Source organism: Euprymna scolopes, chromosome 15 (assembly GCF_053919585.1).
Source record: "Euprymna scolopes isolate OS-2025 chromosome 15, ASM5391958v1, whole genome shotgun sequence".
NCBI classification, from domain to species: domain Eukaryota; kingdom Metazoa; phylum Mollusca; class Cephalopoda; order Sepiida; family Sepiolidae; genus Euprymna; species Euprymna scolopes.
In genome coordinates this window covers 129,655,495-129,678,762 of record NC_136496.1, presented here as the reverse complement: position 1 = coordinate 129,678,762, position 23,268 = coordinate 129,655,495, and the positions used below count along the sequence as shown (strand labels likewise).

The 23,268-nt window shown below is 36.1% G+C and overlaps 1 protein-coding gene across 3 annotated transcripts in view; it reads right to left on the bottom strand.

Annotated features, from left to right (window-relative positions):
* LOC145294135 (nesprin-1-like) overlaps positions 1-23,268 on the bottom strand; it is a 1,091,614-nt gene that overhangs the window by 160,320 nt on the left and 908,026 nt on the right. For all 3 annotated transcript variants that reach the window (XM_080141241.1, XM_080141242.1, XM_080141243.1), the window contains 5 exons: positions 17,574-18,046; positions 15,589-15,751; positions 11,577-11,903; positions 8,233-8,568; positions 2,643-2,978 (listed from right to left, as the gene is read on the bottom strand). In XM_080141241.1, coding sequence (XP_079997367.1) covers positions 2,643-2,978; positions 8,233-8,568; positions 11,577-11,903; positions 15,589-15,751; positions 17,574-18,046 — 1,635 coding nt within the window. The remainder of the gene's footprint in view (positions 1-2,642; positions 2,979-8,232; positions 8,569-11,576; positions 11,904-15,588; positions 15,752-17,573; positions 18,047-23,268) is intronic.

The window sequence follows — 23,268 nt, the reverse complement described above, 5'->3', positions numbered from 1 at the left end:
AAAGATAGAAAAAAGAAAACACAGAAAGCAAAGTAAAATATCAAACACACTTTGTTAATTCATTTTTGGAATATTACTTAGAGTTATCGCCCTTTTCCAACTGACTGCTTAAAATGAATCACTCTTTGGAGGTAATACTTTTCATATAATTTGTAAGAAATGTGTATTTATCTATTGACAAATCAAAGTTGAATTCAGGTGATATAATTAGTCGATTAGAGTTATTGTTCTTTGTTATTGAGTGTTTAAAGAAAATGAACTTTAGTAGATGTCGCTGTTGTGTGATACTCTGCTTGTGTTGCCATGTCAGGTGCAGAATCAGACACTTTTCATCATGAATGTCGGTGTGAAGCAGGGATATGTCTTGGCTTCAGTCATTTTCAAATTGTTTCTAGTTGCCATCACTTTGGTTTGTGCCGTGACCTTCAACCTTCTGATGTCGTTGCTGTTCAGTACCGTCTTGATAGCAGCCTCTTCAACCTGAAACGTCTTCAGGCCAAGACTAAAACCTCTGAAGAGCTCATCTTCGACTTACAGTATGTTGATGGTGCTGTATTCCCCAGCCATATCTCCAGCAGACTTCAATACAGTCTTGATGTAGTCTCTAACACTTACCACCAAGCTGGCCTTCTTATCAATACCAAGAAGACGAAAATCCTGCCAAATGTGTCTCTAACTGATGCTTCCATCTTCACCGTCAATGGTATCCCTCTAAAGAATATCAGCAGGTTCACATAACTTGGCTCAAATCTCTCATTCTCCTGCGACCTTAGCAATGAAGTTCAGCACTGCCTTAATCTCACCTCTTCTGCTTTTGGCCGTCTGAATGACCGACTGTTCATCAACCACAATATCAGGACCTATACAAGGGTCGCTGTGTACAATGCAGTCGTCATACCCACCCTCCTGTATGGTTCCTAGGTACGGGTTCTGTATTGCCATCACATCAGGCTGCTGGAGTCATTTCACATCAGACAATTACAGCAGATCTTCGTCCTGCTTTGGTGGCACAGGGTGTCCCATTCAGAGATTCACAGGAGAGCTGGAGTTGCCTCTCTAGAGTCACTCCTTATCAGTCATCAGCTTCGATGGTTGGGCCACATCATTAGGATGCCCTCAGATTACATCGAAGAGTTCTTTTTGGTCAATTTACTCACGGCTGATGAAACATCGGCTGCTCGAAGATATACTACATAGACTGCATCAAGCTCACCCTCAATTATCCCCTTTCATCTTTTGGAGACTTTGGCAGCCGACTGAGACACTTGACGCTCTACATGTGATAGCAGCATGGCCTTCTTCAACAATAAGCATGAGTGAGCAGCTACGGAGCATCACACACTGAGATACTGCCGAGCGGTGGTCACTCACCATCAAAACCCAAATCCTCTCTTCCTGTTCTATCTGTGCAAAGCAGTGCAGATCATGCATCAGGCTTCACAGTCATGAACAGAGTCACAGAGTCAAAAAAAATGATGAAGACATCATCCTCAGAAACTGCCATAACTTATGTGTTTACATATGTCCTTATAAGTGTAAATATTCTAAGATTCTCCAATGAGAGCTTAACTCTAATGAATTAAAAATTTTCCTGGCCCATAACTTATGTGTTTACATATGTCCTTATAAGTGTAAATATTCTAAGATTCTCCAATGAGAGCTTAACTCTAATGAATTAAAAATTTTCCTGGCCCATAACTTATGTGTTTACATATGTCCTTATAAGTGTAAATATTCTAAGATTCTCCAATGAGAGCTTAACTCTAATGAATTAAAAATTTTCCTGGCCCATAACTTATGTGTTTACATATGTCCTTATAAGTGTAAATATTCTAAGATTCTCCAATGAGAGCTTAACTCTAATGAATTAAAAATTTTCCTGGCCCATAACTTATGTGTTTACATATGTCCTTATAAGTGTAAATATTCTAAGATTCTCCAATGAGAGCTTAACTCTAATGAATTAAAAATTTTCCTGGCCCATAACTTATGTGTTTACATATGTCCTTATAAGTGTAAATATTCTAAGATTCTCCAATGAGAGCTTAACTCTAATGAATTAAAAATTTTCCTGGCCCATAACTTATGTGTTTACATATGTCCTTATAAGTGTAAATATTCTAAGATTCTCCAATGAGAGCTTAACTCTAATGAATTAAAAATTTTCCTGGCCCATAACTTATGTGTTTACATATGTCCTTATAAGTGTAAATATTCTAAGATTCTCCAATGAGAGCTTAACTCTAATGAATTAAAAATTTTCCTGGCCCATAACTTATGTGTTTACATATGTCCTTATAAGTGTAAATATTCTAAGATTCTCCAATGAGAGCTTAACTCTAATGAATTAAAAATTTTCCTGGCCCATAACTTATGTGTTTACATATGTCCTTATAAGTGTAAATATTCTAAGATTCTCCAATGAGAGCTTAACTCTAATGAATTAAAAATTTTCCTGGCCCATAACTTCAGTCATGTAATCTCTATTTTCACATAACTTTTACACAAGCAACAATTGATTGTTTTGAAGCATTTTGATCGCTTACAACTTCAAGATTTATCTTACTATTATGAGTCAATTGTGACAAAGATATTCAAATTAGTTTGTATTTACATTTAAAGATAAATATAAATTTACTTACCTTCATTTTCGAAAGATGCATTTGGAGCAAATGATAATTCCCAGGTGTGAAATTAGCACGGCAGCTCAAATAATACTCAAGTTTGTCCAGAAGGTCCAAAATTAGCGCCTTTTCTGAAGAGAATTTGACCCATTTCTTCAGAACTTCCTGGAGATGGTCTTCTTGTTGCTGAAGATTCTTGCAAACAGTTTGCCATTTCTTTTGCATAGTCTCAACTCTTTCTTTGACAATTTTTTGAGTTCCTGTAGGTGCCAACTTGAATTCCAGCACTTCATTCCCAAGAGTCTTTAACTTTTCAATGTCTGCTTCTTTGGCAACAGCCTTTTCTCGTAGCATCTAGTTATAGGAAAGAACAAAAAGATTTACACACATTGCAGATAGTGAATTATAACTTTGATTTTCTATTTTATCATTCCCCCCCCCCCCGCATCAAAATTAATGGATCGGTTCCAAACAGCAGCAGGAAAGTGATGGTGGTTCAGTGGTTGATGATACAGACTGACAACGTGAGTGTGCTAAGTTCGAATCCAGGTCGTTGAACAGAAACGTCTTCACTGAGACATTGGTAACCTTCACGTAGTCCCTCCTATAAGTACTCGATATTCTTCTAGAAAGAATTTGTAATATTGGCGAAGCGAATGCCAACAAAATCGTCACGAATGATTCTCCTCCTCAACAACAGACAGATTTGTCTCCCTTTATGTCAAGATGGATTCAACCATTAAGTATTATTTTAAACTCGCTGCACTTTCTTCAAATACTGATCAGGATCCCAGCCAGCGATCACCTCCTAGTACTCAGAGACTTCAACACCAGAGTCAGTGCAAACCATACTGCCTGGCCTGACATCATTGGTCACTTCGGTACTGGTAAAATAAATGAAAATGGTCAAGGAACTCTGTATGTAGTCAACAGAGACTCTGTATTACAAACGTAATGTACTTGCAATAACCCTTATCCCTGAGTGGCTTCCGTGCCTTGATAAGTGGTCACCACTGCGTAAAAAAAAAAAAAAAAAAAAACACCTGGTTCAAACAGAAAATGTGCCATCGTGTCTCTTGGAGATACCCTCGTTCCAAACATTGGCATCAATTAGATCTTGCATTGTGTAGAAAAAGAGACATTGGTTCTGTCAAACGATCAAGAACCTACCACTCCACCGATGGTGATACCGACCACTCACTCTTGCTGACACAACTCGATCTCCCGAACAAGAAACCTGCACCACGTAAGCCAAGACCATGTCATAGTCTCAACATGGCTGCAATGAAGGAGAACGACAGCATAGTTGCGTTTTGCACTGCGCTCGAAAATAAGCTAAGAGATTCTACACCAGCTGAAGCAGTGAACCTGGATAAATCCTGGGAAATCTTGCAAACTGTGATGCATGATGCTGCAGTCACATCCTTTGGAACCAAGCGTCCGCCTTGCGAAGACTGGATTGCTGAGAATGCAGAAATCTTAGAACCTCTACTACTGTCCAAAAACGATGCTCACAAGAACTATGTGAGCAGGCCGACACGCAGCACCCTGTTCAAGCTGAAAGAGGCTCGCAGTCAATTCCAGAAAGCTGCTCGGCACTGTGCAAACAACTACTGGAACAACCTGTGCAATGAAATCCAGACTGCTGCTGACTGCGGTAAACTATGTGTGATGTACAGTGGACTCCACAAGGCAACTGGACCGAGCGCAAAGAAAGTTTGCCCTTTAAAATCTACTTCAGACGAGCTCATCACTGCTCATCACTGATCCTACAATGGGTGGAGCACTACTCTGTACTATATGGCGAACCGCGCAACATCAGTCACAGCTTTAAATTCCACTCCGAACTTCGACACCCTAGTCGAACTGGACAACATTCCAACTATGTCAGAACTCGAAGTAGCTCTCCAACACACAAATGTAGGGAAGGCCCCAAGTACCGACGAGATTCCAGCAGACCTGCTCAAGTGTGATAAGTTCCTGCTCCCGCACTTGTACAACCTCCTCTGCACCAGTTGGCGCAACGGAAAATTTCCAACAGCTATGAAATATGCTAAAATTGTCACTTTATTCAAGAAAGGAGACAAAGGAGATTGCAATAACTACCGTGGTATATATTTACTCAGTGTCATCGGCAATGTCTTTGCCAGAGTGCTCTTCCAAGGCTCCAGCAGATTGCAAACCTCGTTTATCCAGAATTGCAATGCGGCTTCCGCAGCAGGCGCTCAACCACGGATATGATATTTTCAGTGCGTCAAATCCAGGAAAAATGCAGAGAACAACGTAGACCTCTCCATATCACATTTGTGGACCTCACGAAAGCTTTTGACATGGTCAGTAGAGATGGTCTGTTTGCCATTCTACAAAAGTTGGGCTGTCCACCAACTCTTCTTAGTTTGATAAGATCGCTCCAGGACAACATGACAGCCGCAGTCTTCTTCAAGGGTGACATGTCTGACAACTTCCCTGTGTGCAGTGGAGTCAAGCAAGGTTGCGTGTTGGCTCCCACACTGTTTGGCATCTTCTTCTTAGTTCTTCTGCACCACGCTTTTGGAAATCACGAGGACGAAGACAGTGTGTTCCTTCATACTCACTCTGATGAAGAACTTTTTAACTTGGCTCGCTTATGCACCAAAACCAAGATTCAAAAAGTCCTAATACTTGAGCTGCTGTTTGCAGACGATGCTGCATTGGTCTTGCACTCTGCAAGTGGACTCCAGCGGCTGCTTAACAAATTGAGCGCTGCTTGTGCAGAGTTCGCACTGGTAATCAGTGTGAAGAAGACAGTTGTGATGCACCAGGGTGACGCATCACCAATCACCATCAATGGCCACCAATTAGAGACTGTCAAGAACTTTGCGTATCTTGGATCCAATATCAACAAGGGAGTATCCATTGAACAGGAGCTACAAATGCGCATAGGTAGAGCAGCGTCTACTTTCAACTGACTACGTGAAAGAGCATGGTTCAATAAATACCTCAATTCTCACAAAATGTTGTATCTACGAATGCTGTGTTCTGAGTACCCTACTGTATGGAGCAGAGACTTGGACCACGTATGCTCATCACGAGAAAAGACTAAACGTCTACCATCTCCGATGCTTGCGACATATCATGGGCATCAATTGGTGGGTTAGAATCACCAACGAAGAGGTACTAAGACGTGCCGGCAGACGCTCCTTGTTCCAAATACTCAAGATACGACGATCGAGTTGGCTTGGACACCTGCGCAGAATGCCCGATGACAGTCTCCCTAAGGATATCCTCTACAGCGAACTGTCAAATGGATCAAGAAGCCGCGGTCACCCAGTGCTGCGCTTTAAAGACGTGGCCAAACGGGATCTGATTGCTCTTGGCATCGATGTGAATGTGTGGGAGGAGCTAGCCGAAGATAAACCAGCATGGAGGCGTGCCTTGAGTAAGGGTGGTGAAGGACTTGAGAACCTTTGGTTCGAGAGGCTGGCGCAGAGAAGACAAAACTAGTGACTATGTTTACTGTTGCTTGCATTAATCTTTTGTAGATTGCTTGCCATTATACGTTACACTTTCTTCAAACTTTTCTGCCCTGCAACACTTTAGCCAGACATATGCTTAGCTAGTTAGTAATGGCAGAAGTTCCCTGAACTTACTTCATTTATTTCTAACTCTTGCAATCATACTTGAAACCGCTATCTTCAGACGGGGCCTGTGGTGCAGTTGATAGAGATGTTGAATCTCTACAGTTCCAGATGAACATTGTCTGAAGATAACGGTTTCAATCCCAACCAAAGCGTGCCAAAGGTTAATTGGCCAAAATGTGGTGAGACGACAACAACTACGGATGGCAGTGATGGCTGAGAATGCAGTTAGGAGATTCGAAGTTCCTATCCGTCGCGGTTACACCTGACGAAGGCCAGAGGAATAGTTGGCCGAAACGTTGTGAATAAACAAAACCAATAAAAGATCAAAAAAACAACAACTAATAAAGATGAGAATAATAGTCCGAAATAAAAATAAATTGATATAGTATGTGGTCATCTTCAAGTCCAACGTAAACAATTTCTTGATGAGCCGTCCCCTTAAGTAATCCAATTGACCAAATTTCCACTACTAGCAATTACTATAAGATTGTCCCATTGATTACTGTACACTAATTAACCCTCATCCTTGGATGGCCTCTAGGCCTTGATAAGTGGTGACTCCTTTGTAAAAAAAATTGCTGCATAAAATATACTCTAACTCTGAATTTTTCATTTTGATTCAAAGAGGAAACTATGCTCTGCTGATCCTGACTGGATCAATACTATTATTCTTTACTTGAAAAAGCTTTTTTGACTGAATCGATGCTTTTAGTATTTGCTTGGGACAACTACATTTAATAATCGCAGTTGCATAATTTTATTTTCTCTATGATTGACTTGTTTCTTTTGTAACTCTATTTAAATCATTGTTCGATTACAAGAATGGCTCTACACTCAAGATACCCAATGCTTACTAGTGTGATAGTGTCATTGGATGTGATGATGATGATGATGAAAAGAAAAAAACATTGTTAAGAAAGATTGCTATGGTATTGATTGAATACACACACACAATTTGATAAGTCTCATCCCAATGCCATCCTTAAATGGTTAAATTTATTTGTGGGACACCTGAAATGTAAGCCAGATATCATGAGTTTCTTTGGATAGAAAAAACAAGATAACCTATTTATTTAATTTTTTTTACTTCTACGAAAGGGTATTTGCGAAAAATCCTTGATTGTGCAAATGAAGCAAGAGGAGAAGGGACCCTAACACGTGAGTGATGATGAAAGGTAGAAAGGTCACAGGACCCTCCTGTTGAGAGTGGCGATCACAGATACAGATTTGAGGAAGAAGAAGAGAAAATTTTTTTCAGGGCTTGAGAATTTCAAAAAACGGCTCGAGATTGGTGTACTGAGAATCGTGAAATAAAATTCTGTGGATCCGGAGGCGGGGTCTCAATATAATAAAAGGCAAAAATAGCCTCGATAACTCACTCTGACCGCCGGGAGACGAACACCATTAAAAAAAGAAAAGGCCCTCGACTTAAGTCTCACTCGGTTCCAAACCACTGAATCCACACTGTGAAAAGACAAGCCCTTAGACTTAGGGTCGACCGCCCCAACTTCACTAATAGAAGCCGCAAGTCCCCTAACATTTGCATCTTGAGTCGGAAACCTGAATGATCAGAGTTTTGTAACTTTCAGTGAATAATTATCCTATTATTTTTATACAATAAACCCAGTTATGGACTTGTTATTCTTTTTTTCTTTTGGCTTGAAATGACCTCTACTTTCCAATGACGTTAACTTGAGAGACGAGAGCTGAACAGATTGCACACACTATTGAAAGCAACGTGGGGAGAGTGGCAACCTCTCATCAACTACTAAGACCCTCACCTAAGAAACAGCCCAGTCCCAGCGACCAAACGTGACTCAGAGCAGACAACTCTGGTGGCATCACTCGCTGGACATCGTTTGGAGTGAAGAGAGTACAACAAGTGCCACAAAAAGTTGGACTTGACTCCATTTCCACAAATTGAATTGAGAAACTTTCCTCCAACACTTCAACAACTGATCATTCGCTCTAAATTACCAAATACTCACCTGGCATTCTTTGATGATGTGTTTAACTGTGACTTCAGAGCCAATCACATCACGTTTTTTCATCTTCTCTTCCATTTCTAAAAACCAATTGGCAAGATTCTTATGGAACTGTTCAAATTCTTCCCATTGTTCTTGGAATGCAGAAAGCCTATTAAGCTGATCGTCAAGGTTCTCTTCTGCTTTCGCCCAATCTTGCTGCAGCTTGGATAAACGTTTGGCAAAATCATTCTTCTCTTCCAGGGAACTGGCAGAATCATCTTTTTCATTCGGTTTCAGGATTGATTGGTTCACAAATTCCATCATTAATTCTTTGTTCTCCATTTCTAGTTTGAATTTCTAGAAGAAAAAAAAAAATGATGTTTAAGAAAATACTTAAAAAAATAAAACAATTTTCTCTGGAAAGATTTATTGCATATCATAATATTAAAAATTTATTGCATATCATAATATTAAAAATTTATTGCATATCATAATTAAAAATTTATTGCATATCATAATATTAAAAATTTATTGCATATCATAATATTAAAAATTTATTGCATATCATAATATTAAAAATTTATTGCATATCATAATTAAAAATTTATTGCATATCATAATTAAAAATTTATTGCATATCATAATTAAAAATTTATTGCATATCATAATTTAAAAAAAAACAAAAAAAAACAGTATTAACCAAATAAGAACAAATAGCAATTAACCTGCATAGAAATGTTAATTATCTTGTTATCAAGCAAATAATTTCAAAAACTTTCTTCCAAAAATGTTCCAAATATCTTAAAGACCTTAAAAGAAGCAAATTTGGTTTGGTTTACGGCATATCAACCTCTGTCTTTTAATGCCGAAACATTAGTTGCAATATTGTATGCAGAAGTTGAATATTATTAATGTTGCAGTGGAAACTTTCGACTATACTTTGTTATATATCCTTGTTGATTTTAGGAATTAAAATATTTTTTCCTGGGTCAACCTTGCTGAAGATATCTCTTTTTCGAAAACATATGCAAAAATAAACATATGTATTTAAAAAAAAAATATCTAAACATATCTATTTTTAAAAAATTATCTAAACATATTTATTTGAAAAATATTATATGCGATACTGTGCTGAAAGAAAAAGAACTCTTACTGTCCGGAAGTGAGTAACTTCCCTTGAGCTTTCTCTTCTTTTTCTTCTTTCTTTTAAATAAACTGCAGACCTGCTTAGTTCTCAATGAAATAAATCTTCTTTCAATCTTCCTCAGTCTCAGACTTTTTATTGTTACAGATACATTCAGAAAAGTAAACGGATATTCTTATTAATTATATTTAAATTATTAAAACTAAACAGAAATAAATAGTAAATTTGCTTTCACCATCAGTCTTAGTGTAGATATGAGATGTCGAGACGTGTATGAAAGGACATTTTATAACACAGATATATAGACATATAATAATAATTTTCACTTTACCTTTCGGTAGAATCACAACACAAAGACTACGTTTATAAAAACACATGATGGGTTTATTTCTTCTCACGACCGGCCGTGGTTTCCTCATCAAGAATTCAAAGCTTCACATATTAAGTTTCAAAGTGACTGTCTCGCTTCTAGACGTTCGAATTCCAAACTTCAGACTATCGTCTGTCGACCTCAGACTCTCTCTCCGTCTCTCTCCCTGCTTCTGTCTGCTTAACTCTAAAGTTTTTCTATCTATATCTAGAACTTCCCATTTTTCCATGACGTTATACACATGTTAAAACATGTGTCTTCTTTTCACGTGTTCTGGACATGCGTGTCCAAAACTTTTCCTTTTTTTACAAAAGGAATTTTAACCTATATTCTCAGTAACCTATATTTCCAATATGTTAAAAACATGTTTATTAAATTATCTTGTAGCTGCATTTTTCAATTGAATTTTCATAACAAAATTGACAGTGCACATTCTTTTCTTGAAACTATTTTATCTCTAAGCTGTTTTACATTCCATTTTTAAATTCTCACACGTAATCTATTTCTAAACCTAAATTATGAGGTTCGAATTTCGCCTATGCTATTTCATTTTCATTTTAACTAAATCTCTCTATTTTTATACTTACATGAAAAGGGGACAGCCCTTATCATGTGACAAGGATAAAGAGAAAAATGGTGACGTAAGCAAGGCTAACTTGTCAGTCGGATATTTGGCAATATCTATGGCAACACATCAAAGGCCGTAAATGACAAAGTTCTCTCTAATTCTCTCTCCTCTGATCTTGAGTGCATGGTACAATGGGGGAAGGGGTGGCTGGTCACTTTTAATGCATCCAAAACCAAGCTTCTATCTTTACATCATCAACGCTCTGATCCCCATCTGGCATCAATTGAAATGGATGGCTCTCGTCTTGGGGAGGCTCCATGTTTTGACAAGCTTCTGGGTTTGACCTTTACTCCTGATCTGAAATGGAACACGTACATCAAATCTGTTGCCAGGGACGCTGGGAAAATGGTGGGATCCTTCTACCGCTCCAGAAGATATCTCACTACTAATGCAATTCTTTATCTGTATAAAAGCCAAGTACGTCCAAGAATGGAGTACTGCTGCCACATCTGGGCAGGAGCTGCTAAAAACAACCTATTCTGCCTAGACAGAGTACAAAATAGACTTTGTGGTTTAGTGGGGGGATGCTCTTTTCTCTTCCCTGCAGCCTCTCTCCCACAGAAGAGACGTTGCGAGCCTGTCTTTGTTTTATCATTACTTCCATGGCAAGTGCTCGTCTGAGCTCCAATCCCTCGTCCCCCTTGCCAATCTTTCACGAGAAAAACCCGTCTGGCTGAAACTACTGTCAATAATTTTCCCCACTCTTTATCTGTGCCTAAATCCAAACGTAGATTCCACGAGCAAAGCTTCTTTCTTAGAACTGCATGCCAGTGGAACTCTCTGCCGCTTGCCTGTTTCCCACCTGACTACAACTTGGACGCCTTCAAGTCCAACATAAACAAACTCCTGACAAACCGCCCCCTTAAGTAAGACATCAAAACCCCCAATACTAATGATTACTACAATACTATCTCATTGATTACTGTACACGCAATAACCCTTATCCCTGAGTGGCCTTCGAGCCTCGATAAGTGGTGACCCCCCATGTAAAAAAAAAAAAAAATATTGGTAGAGTATCCAATATCCATGAAATTACTTGGCTCTCAATTAATATAGGATTTGGAAGAGTCCATCAATAGGTAGATAACGGTTCCAAAAGTACTTAACACTGATTACAATGAGTTATGCCAATGCTAAACAAACAAAAAATACCCATTTGGCATTGGTTTTAACTTTGTTGATCGAATGCGAACCTCGATGTGAAAATGCAATTATGCACTTACCTTATATTTATTAAGCATTGAAGTAAGTTTGTTCATGTTGTTGATCGACTTTTTCACGTCTCTCTCAAGCGTTTTGTTAAGTTTATCAAGAAACATTATCAGTTCATTGAGAGCCTGTCTCGAAGGCAGCAGTTCCATCTGTGCCTGGTGTAGGGCCTGCTCAGCTCGATCAATGTTGTGTTTGAATTCCGCCCATTGTTCTTCAATTCGGTCCACATTAATGTCCATCCTTTCTGCTACGGAAGGATGACTCTCTTGTAATCGATTTGCAACCAAAACCAATTTGTTCTTCACATTCGCTTCACTGCTGATCAGTTTTCGAAATTCCTGAAACAAGAAATAAAATGTACCAAAGTTTAAAACTGCCTTTGCAGTTACAGCGCAACCTTCTTTTTAAGTACAGTACTCCGTAAGAAAAAATAATAATTATAACTTAGCCTTAAAGCAATACTTTTTTTAAAAAATAATTGAGTTCTTTCAGTAATCATTATCGTAATAAGTATAAATGCATAACTTTCTAGCCATACTGATGAACCTGTAAGATGACAAAGCATGGAAGAAATGATGAATTCCACTTAGCATGGAAGCAATACTTTGTAAGAATAATCGAGTACTTTCAGTTACAAATGTTTCATGACGAAGTTCATGTTTCAATAAAAAAGCTTGAGTGATATTTTAATAAATCAGAGGTAACCACCAGATGGAAGTTGCAAAATCACGTGATTTTCGGGCAGAGATTTTCGATCTCTTGGTTGGTAAGATTTCAAGTGTGAAAAATATGTTTGGGGATAATCTGTATCGGAGGAACAGCATGCACACAATGTGGCTAAGTGTAGTCATCCATTTATTTATGCGAGTCCCTTTTTTTTTAAAGTGCACATTGATAAACTGTTGCTTTGATGTTTCTGGGACTGTATTGTTTTTTGATGAATTTTTTTATAATTCAACATCAGAAACCGAGTGGTTTTGTATCCACGACAACAACGACATGAGTTTATAACGTTTTATACACACAACGCTAAGTGAAAATCTAACATCATAAAATATATAAATACATAAATGGCTACGTTTATATACAATATGATTTCTACCACTACCACTGCTAACAGTGTTGGAAAAGCACTGGACGCCAGGCATTGAGGCCCAGTTTTTAATCTTGCATATGCTAGCCACGCTGATGAGTCAAGACACAACAAAACATGTGAACATGTGTCATTATATATATATATATATATATATATATATATATATATATATATGATGGAAATAGTATTCCGACAAAATAGAGTAAAAAAAAAGGAAACAAACTGTATTATGTGTTCATCAACCTTTCGTCTTTATTTCGAGACTTCCTCTATATGAATGAGATTAAGAAACAAAAGACTTTTTGAATTTCCAACGTCTTTTTTCCGTTTCTCTGAAATAGAACTGCGTCACACTGTGCACGTGAAACATTTTCAAATATTTTGTACTGGTATTTTTTGTTTCTTAATCTCATTCATCCAGAGAAAGTCTCGAAATAAAGACGAAACGTTGATGAACACATAATACGGTTTGTTTCCTTTTTATTTTCTCTCTCTCTCTCTCTCTCTCTCATATATATATATATATATATATATATATATATATATATATGTGTGTGTGTGTGTGTGTGTGTGTAAGAGAGAGAGAGGTAGGTAGGCATCATGTTTTCATGAAGGTCAAATGTTATGAGCATTAAATAATGCAGATTTTGTTTTTCTCTGATTTTTCTAAAAAAATCTGGTGTTACGATCAAATTGTATATTTTTCATGCTTTTCGGGTTTTATAATTTTGCGATAAATTTCGATTTAATTCTTCACATCATACTGAAGTTTCATATGTTTTGTCTTTAGTTTTTAATTGCTTAGCGTTATAACGTCCATATTTATATTTTTAACCTATTATATATTTTTAAATAAACTAATAAATATAAAGAGATTATCAGCAAATAAGAATGTAAAAATATTAATAACAAAGAAGCGGGTGATGAGTATGTATAGTGGATTCATCTGAATTATAGAAATGCAGTAGATGTGTAAAAAATAATTTTTTTTTTAGAAAGAAGAATGACAGAGGTAAGAAAAATTTTTTTATTACATATCCTAGGTTAGCCTAATTAATCTGAAGCAAAAAAACAGAAAAAAGTGGATGCATTATCACTACATATTTTTTTTTATTCTTTTGTTTAGGGGAGGTGGTGTTTGATCAACACTGCTGGGGAGCCATGACTTAATATACTGTTTTGTTTTTAAATCTTGGAAATGGTAAACAACTGATGATCCCGTAGGAAATGTAAGATTATTGTGAGTTTGAGAACTCAGGTTTGTTCAGTGATTGCAAGAGATTAAATGACCGACAAATAATTTTCCCACAAAAACCTAAAAATTAAATTTTTATAAATTTTTTTAAAATATAGTTTTCAAGGTTAAAAAGCTTCCAAGACTAATATTACAGAGGGGGTAGAGTTGCAGGTGGCAGAGGTGGTTCTGGAGCAGATGGTCGGCTGTTTGAGTGTGTGAGGATGACATCAATAGAGGCTAGAGCCCAGGAGGGTTGGTCAGTGCAGCGATCCTGGGCTGAGGTGTGCTGGGAATGACATCAAAGAAGTTAAAAATGAGGATGCAAAATTCCTGGGGATTTGGGTCAGCAGGACTAACCAACATTTTAGACAATAAACACAAAATGTGTGGAGGAATGTTCTGACGTCATCCTTCCCAATAAAAGGAGAGACAGCCAGACAAAAAGAGAAGAAGCGACTGCAGCAGAAAGAGAGCAGACACATATATCTACCATTTTGCCGACACACCACCACCACCCTGTGACCCCTCTTTGCTGTCAGTATTGTCACTGAAGAATAAACATTGTTTTTCTAATCATTCCTGTTACTTGTTATTAAAAGTACAAGAGACTTTTTTATGTTACGTCTGATTGTGGAGGCACGCATAATTGTACGGATTCAAACAACTCCCGACTTGCAATGCGGCTGGTCTTATGAATAGCACAACACTAAAGAACCACTTGAGGATAACGAGTGTCAGATGGCCGGTGAATTAAAATTGGGATGATCAGTAATGGTGGAACTTAGGTAGTGTTAAATTATTTAAGAAGATGGTTTAACAAGAACTTGTTTACATTATACTTAAAAACGACTATGTCATAATCAGCTGGGAAACAGCTCTGTGGTATTGTGTTCCACAGACGAGCAGTTCTTGGAAAAAACTTTACTCATAGAATTTTCATTTAGTTTTAAGTACAGAGAGAGAATCAGGGAAATTGTTGATAGCTAGACGAGTGTTTGTTGCTAATGTTTACAAGGAGAGAAATCGAAGCTCAGTAGATCATCTGCCATGAAATGATGATAGCATAAATTTCAAAGCCAGTTTTGTACCCTGTCAAAACGTGAAATGGTACTCTTAGCAGCTCCTTCCTAGTACTCTATCTTAGGACGTATTGATCTCTTATCCTCATAGAAGATTGCATCGGGAGTAAGATACCTTCTGGAACAATTTAAGCATTTTCTTTCAGTAACCTTGATAACAAATTTGATGTAAGTCTTCCATTTCCAATCAGGTGTGAAGATCAGTCCTAGAAGTTCCTCAAAGACGAACTTTAGCTGAATACGTGGATATCGATTGTGACTATGAAGAGGAAGAGGACTTTGCTTTAAATCTTGGTCGCTACTGTAAGGGACATAACTCCGTCAGAAATATTTAATATTGAAATAAAATCATTCAGTTGGGTGTTCCCATTTACTTGCCTCAACACAAGGACAGGGTTAGACACAAGGCCGTTTTTTAATGTTGAAAAAATGCAGCTGTCCAAAAAGGTGCGCACTGGATTGAGACAAAAATGAAATTGTTTATCGCATAGACCAAGTGTTGGCCCCAGAAAGGGGAGCTCCTTGCTTTCAAAGATTTTGTATTGAAGTAAAATGAAAAAACATTCACCGATCAATTTGATGAAAATGAAGAAAAGTAAAAATTTGTTTACCAATAATTTTTCCATTTTACTGCGGATCGCAGATATATTCTGAACATCATCTTCTTGCAGATTCCTGAGAGTAGCGAGATCAATTTTGTTGCTTTCTAACCATGTTGACCAAATTACTGCATTATTCTTGTATTGTTCGATTTGCTTGTAAACTTCTTCAAGTCTGATTAAAAAAAATAAGAACAATACCTTGTAGTGAATGCCATTTAACTAGCATTGTTGTACTGAGAAATATGTTCAAATCAAAGATTAGTTTTTAGTCTGATTTAAACAAAAAAAAAGGAACAATACTTCATAGTGAATTATTCAATTTTTACTTACCATAAAGTGTTTTTCACAGTAATTACAACAGCATGAGAGTTAATTAAATAAGAGTGCAGTCATCATACAGAGAAACAGTCATTCAAAGAAACAGATAGAAAGTCAGAGATATATATATTTTTTTTTTTTTTTACACAGTGATCACCACTTATCAAGGCCCGGAAGCCACTCAGGGATAAGGGTTATTGCAAGTACATTACATTAGTGTGGAGATTTGATGAAGTGTTTAATTAAGGGGCGGTTCATTAGGAATTTGTAAACATTGGACTTGAAGACATCCAAGTTGTAGTCCGGAGGGAAGCAGGCAGACGGAACAGAGATCCACAGGTGTGCAGTTCTAAGAAAGAAGCTTTATTCATGGAATCCGTGTTTTGATTTAGGCACAGATATAGAGTGGGGGAAATTTTTCACAGTGGATTCAGCTAGACAGGTGTTTTTCATGAAAGATTGGCGAGGGGGGACCAGAGATTGGAGTTCAGACGAGCACCTGCCATGGAAATAACGATAAAACAAGGATAGGCTCGAAACGTCTCTTCTGTGGGAGAGAGGTTGCAGGGTAGAGAAAAGGGCATTCCCCACTAAGCCACGAAGTCTATTTTGTACTCTGTCAAGGCAGGATAGGCTGTTTTTAGCAGCTCCTGCCCAGATATGGCAACAGTATTCCATCCTTGGACGTACTTGACTTTTATATAGATAGAGAATTGCATCAGTAGTGAGATATCTTCTGGAGCGGTAGAAGGATCCCACCATCTTTCCAGCGACCTTGGCAACAGACTTTATGTACGTGTTCCATTTCAGTTCAGGAGTAAAGGTCAAACCCAGAAGCTTGTCAAAACACGGGGCCTCACCCAGACGAGAGCCATCCATCACAATTGATGCCAGCTGGGGATCAGAGCGTTGATGATGTAAGGATAGGAGTTTGGTTTTGGATGCATCCAGCCACATCTTCCCCCACTGAACCACGCGCTCGAGATCAGAGGAGAGAGAATCAGAGAGAAATTTGTCATTTACAGCCTTTGATGTGTTGCCGTAGATATTCAAAGAAACAGATAGCCAGTCAGACAGAGAGACAGGCACACAAAGGAAAATACCAAAGAAAAGTGGGGGTGAGAAGAGGGGAGACCTCACAAAGTCTTTAGTAGTTTATGGACTCTTTTAATTGGTAAGATAAAAAAAGTCCCATCATCGCTCCCTTTCCCTATGATTCTATGGCTTAGACCCTCGCACATAACCCCAAAATTCAATAGAAAAATAAAAATTAATCAACTAGCGATAAAATGATTCAACACATTTGCCAAAAAAAAATGGATTGGTTATTACATTATTGTTTTCATTTGTCATATTCGTGTCCCACGCTCATTTAAGCTTCCATCTATTTCACTTGTGCTAGACTCAAAGCATCAAGTGGTCAACTGGCTTTGCCACAAACTTTGGAGCATTTCAGATTACGGTGAGTGACGTGGCTGTACCAGTTGAGATGTCATCTTGAAATCTTTAAAGGTGAGACTGGCAATTTTCTTCATCAAATCACGTCTTGCAGCTGTATAGCTGTATAGGTTGAACATGTACTGCCCATCTCGTATACAATGGGATCCCTGCGTTTTGTAATACATTGTAAATGCGATTATTAATTAAAATTAAAGAAAAATAAATGCATATCTTACCTTTCAAAGAGATCACACGTGAAAGAATGTAAACTGCTCCATCTCTCGGCTAAAGATATAACCTGAGCATTCAAAGCTAAACTGTTAATATCACACTGTACCGCCTTGCCTTGATTCAAGACCTGGAACACTTCTGGAGTAAGCTTCTCATGCATTTCTTGACAGTCTTTTAGGTTGTCCCTGGCAACAGACAAATTTCCACCATTGTCAAGATCCGAAGATAAGGAATTGCACTTTTTCTCCATCTCTTTTATTTTCAACATGATTTCGTCATAATGAGCATTGAACTCACTCCACCGGTTGACATATGAGTTTAAGTACTGACCATGGAAATTTGCCAAGTCTTGGACATGGTCAGTGAGATCACCAAGTCGGGCATGTTCAGGCTCATGCTGTTTGCGGACATTCTCAGTACAGCCTTTGACTAGTGAATCAAGCAAACCTTGATATTTTTCCATTTCGCTGAAAAACTCCTGAAGATAAATTAAAACAAGGAAGTTATTCAATAGTGGATGTAACATAAGCATAAAGTGGGGATAATAGCGACATGCTACTCAGCTTTGATATGATTTTATTGTTAAGTGTAAATATGATATACCAGATGAAAATGTTATTGGATAAAACTAGTCAGCAATATATGTGGCAAATAGATAGGATTGGTTGGTTTAGAAAAGATCTGAAGTTAGATTTTAGTTGCAGTTTAAACAGCGCTCACATTATTTCTAAAGTACAAACGATTTACAGAAGAGAAAATAATTCTGTAGAGCAACACTAAGTGTGGATTCAAACGCAATCAATAAAACATTTGGTCAATTGTTAAGTAAAACGTTATCTATATAAACAGTACAGCACATAGCAACGATTTTATGTGAATAATTTGCAAAATTGACAATAAATTATAATTTTTGTTTCTTTCTTTTAATGAAGAATCTTTTCAGTTTATGGGGAGATTTTATATAAATAAGTTAAACATTTAGTTGGAAAAGTAAAATTTTCATAACTTCTGAATAATTAATCTCATTAAACCACAAATAATCCACAAGAAAACAATCAGAGATACTTGAAATTTATACCAACAACTCTAAATACAGTATTGAATGATTTGGAATCTTCATCCAAATATTGAATGACAGAAACGTTTAGGTTTCCTTGGCTTAAAATTGCTATGTATCATAATTTCAGATACAGGATACATATATATATTACAAAATTACAGTATATGTAAAAACGATTTCAATGACTTAAAAACATTATTACAATGATCCAAACATAATTCTCAATGAAAAACCAAGACACAGAATAATAAAATAATGTTAAAAAATACACATTGTTGGTGACTACTCCCTTATTTAAATATACATCTTTCTTTCGTTGGAATTTCTTATCCCATTATATATATATATATATATATATATATATAATTTTGTGTTCTTGGGTATGTCGATTTAGAATAGTTAAGGTAACAGGGGAAGGCTAGCCAAGCAAAACATGGAATAAAGAGATAAGAATGGATTTGAGAAAAAAAAATTGATGAAACCGGACGAGTGCAAGAAAAAAAAATAAAAATAAAATAAAATCTGGATAGTATATATATATATATATATATATATATATATATATATATATATATATATATATATATATATATATATATATATGCTGTTTTAGTGAAATGTTTTTTTATTATATTTCACGTGTTGTGTATATCAGTCCCTTTTGTTTAAAAGCTCAATATATGTTAAATATAACAACAGATCACATATAAAAGAATTCTAGTTACATTTCAAGATATAAATATTTATTTTTCATGCAAAATGTTAAAATTCCGGTATATTTTTTACAGATCGGTTTCGTTATGCAGAAACAACTGGTTATTATTATATCAATACCTGCTCTTTTCATGCAATATACTCTTCAGAAAAATTAGAATTTTTTTGCTTAGATAGAAAAAGTGAATAATGTTGCAAGAAGAAAAAAGTTTGTAGAAGACACATCATGTGTTTGTTCCGGCAGCCATATATATTTCTGCAATTATATAAATGCAACTTTGTCTGTGTGTATGTGAGAGTTCGTTCCTTATAGACTCCGGAACGGCTGAACAGATTTTCTTTAAAATTTACAGAACTTTAGTGTATAAGTCTGGGAGTGATCTTAGTTAAGTTGTGTCTCAGAATAACCCCAATAATTACCGATAAGCGATAACCGAAACCATTATTTTAATTCATCTATCATCGGTAAAGCCATTTTTTCCATGTCGTCGCTTAGCAACAATTATAGAACACCGAGCCATGAAAATTCTTCTGTGGGTAAGTTGATAGCGTTTTTTGTTTGTTTGTTTTTTGCATGACGTGGTCTATAGGTTCAAACCCCGCACGTAAATTTCTTAATGTTTTTTTTTTCGTTAACTGGAAAAGAAGTTTATATAAATAATTTTATAAAAGAAACAGTAGGTTCTCTAGAGTGCAATGTAGAATAACATTTTGGACTAAGTTACTGCATGGAGGCATGTGAGGCTTCCTCCTGGGCGATTTTACGGATTTCGATGACAATAAAAATATAGGAGTGTGAAATATTCGTTGATCATCATTCAATCCTGGACAACGTCGTGCCTCCCAGCTAGTATATATATATATATATATATATATATATATATATATATATATAAATATATAAATACATTTAGGCAGCAAGTATTGATATAATAATAACCATTTGTTTCTGTATAACGAAACGGATCTGTAAAGAATATACCGAAATTTTAACATTCTGGAGGAGCTGTTTAGCATGAAAAATAATATTTAATAGATTTAGGCAGCAAGTCATTGTCAAGGCATGTCTGGTTGAATACAACCGAATTTTATTCCTTCTTGATTTTTCTGCTAATTTTCATGATTTGACGATCATTTCTTTTAGTTTCTTTTAGTGATAAATTTTGTAATATGTAATTGAGTGATTTTGTGCTGACCATTTTTCATCGAGCGCTTTCATCATTAATGTTGTTGTTGTTAAAGAGGCTTTTTCGATTGTTTTTATATCGATAAATTATTTAATTTTTTATTTCAGTTTTTACTTTTTGTTTAATTTTATTTATTTATTTGTTTACTATATATATATATATATATATATATATATATATATATATATATATATATATTATTGACTGCATATGTGCATACATGTTTCTATTTCAGATTTATTTAGACAACGTCATCAGGCCAGATCTTACAATTCTAAACAAGCATGCTCATATGTTTCCAATAAATAAGAATATACTTGCCTCCTCACGAGGGCAGTGTTAGACACAAAGTCGGTTTTTAAAGTGGGGAAATCTAGCTTCCTAAAAACGGGCACTCTGAATAGGAACAAAAATTAAAATTGTCTCAGTCATAAAGGATTTCTTCTCCACTGACCGAGGACAGAAAAAGTGAAGTGCTGCACCAGGACAGATACTACACTGTGATCTTGAGCCGAAAATAAAAATTATATACCTATATACTTTTTTCTTGTTCTAACATTGATATTAAAAGCCTACTTTTTTTATTTAAAAATTATTAAAACGAACTTCATTCAGTCATAGATATGCAAGCAACTACATGAAGGTTAACTAATTTGCATATTTCTTTTAAAAACGAGTGTTAATTAATTACTTCTTTTTATAGTTTCTTATTAGATGGTTGATTTTATTTCACTATTATGCTGAATTCTATTTATGCATAATTTCTACATATATGTGTGTGTGTGTGTGCGTGTGTGTGTGTGTGTGCTCACATGTGTGTGTGTATATATTTCTCTCCTGTCCACAACAGGCAAAATACTAACCCGTATATTGGCCGACCGCTTGCTGCCGCTGTCAGAAAACATCTTATCAGAGTCACAGCATGGCTTTCATCCTGCCAGAGGAACCTCTGATAGGATTTTTACAGCTCGTCAACTGCAGGAAAATTCCTCATCCACTCTATTCTCCTGACCTTGCTCCTTCAGACTATCACTTGTTTCGTAGCTTTTTTTTTTTATTTTTTTTACATAGGCATCACCACATTATCAAGGCCAAGAGGCCACTCAAGGATAAGGGTTAAAGAGTGTACAGTAGAAATTGGACATTATAGTAATCATTAGTAATGAAAATTTGGTAAAGTTGATAACTTATATGGAATGGCTCATCAAGAACTTATTTACGTTAGACTTGAAGACAACCATATTGTAGTCAGCCGGAAAGCAGGAAAACGGAAGACAATTCCATAGGCGTGCAGTTCTAAGAAAAAAGCTTTGTTCATGGAATCTACGTTTAGGTTTAGGCACAGATAAAGAGTGGGGGGAATTATTGATAGTGTTTACAGCTTACAAAATCATTTGGAAGGAATGGCTTTTTTAACACAGAAAGATGTTGAAACTGACATTTTTTAGTTCTTCGAATCAAAGGCAAAAAGATTTTACAGTGATGTTAATAGATGGAAGGAAGTCATAGACAACCAGGGAAAGTATATTGATGATTAAATTTTTAATAAAATATAACGTTTGGTCACTGCTTTTCTTTATTCATGAATTCGGACAGAACTTATGGGATGACCTGATATAAATAATGAATCAATTAAAGAATATCACATATTTTACCTACAGACATTAGTGTTTTATGCTTATGTAGTTATCAGTGTAGGAAATGATAATTTCTGCCAGTCGAAGCATTTGAACCCAGCCACTTTTGACTCTGCAGTCTGGTATTCAACCCCTTGGCCACCATGAATAGACACGGGAAACAAAGAGAATTAAAATTCCATATAAAATCGAGGCAACAAAGTCAAACAGTATGTTACGATAATATCTTAATAAATATTAATTATTTTTACCTACATACACTATCTTTCAGACTTATGCAATCATCAGTATAGGAAATATTAATTACTGTTAGTTGAAGAATTCAAATTCAGTCACAAAGTCACCTTTGACTCTGCAACCTGGTATTCAACCCCTTAGCCACCATCAATCATGAAAATGTAAAGAGAATTAATGCCTATATTATGTCTATATAATTTCTATGTAATGTCTATATAATTTCTTTATGATGTCTATATAATGTCTATGTAATGTCTATATAATGTCTATATAATGTCTATATAATGTCTATAAAATGTCTATATAATGTCTACGTAATGTCTATATAATATCTATATAATGTCTATATAATGTCTATGTAATGTCTATATAATGTCTATATAATGTCTATAAAATGTCTACGTAATGTCTATAAAATATCTATGTAATGTCTATATAATGTCTATAAAATATCTATGTAATGTCTATGTAATGTCGAGGCAACAAACCAATTCATTTCAAATGACTGTATGCATAAATTTCCATTTGACTAATTATATTTGTGATGGACTTATTCATTTCTTTTTTTGCATGGTGCAAAACTCAAATTTACATATGTTAAGGCCTAAAACTGCACCGCTTGTTCATTTTCGCCAGGATTTGACGTCCCTTGGGGGGGGGCAAATGCTGAACTTAATCATTTTTTATGCCTCGTTCACTGGGCATTTACGGGGGACCATGCATGGTTCACTTGTTCTCCTATTTAATGTCAACTCTCATATTCTTTTTTTATTTTTAAACCATCGAATAAGATGATCATTCTTCATCCAAAGTCATCAGTTTTTCTCAATGAAGATTCACGTTTTGGAGAACCAGACACCATAAC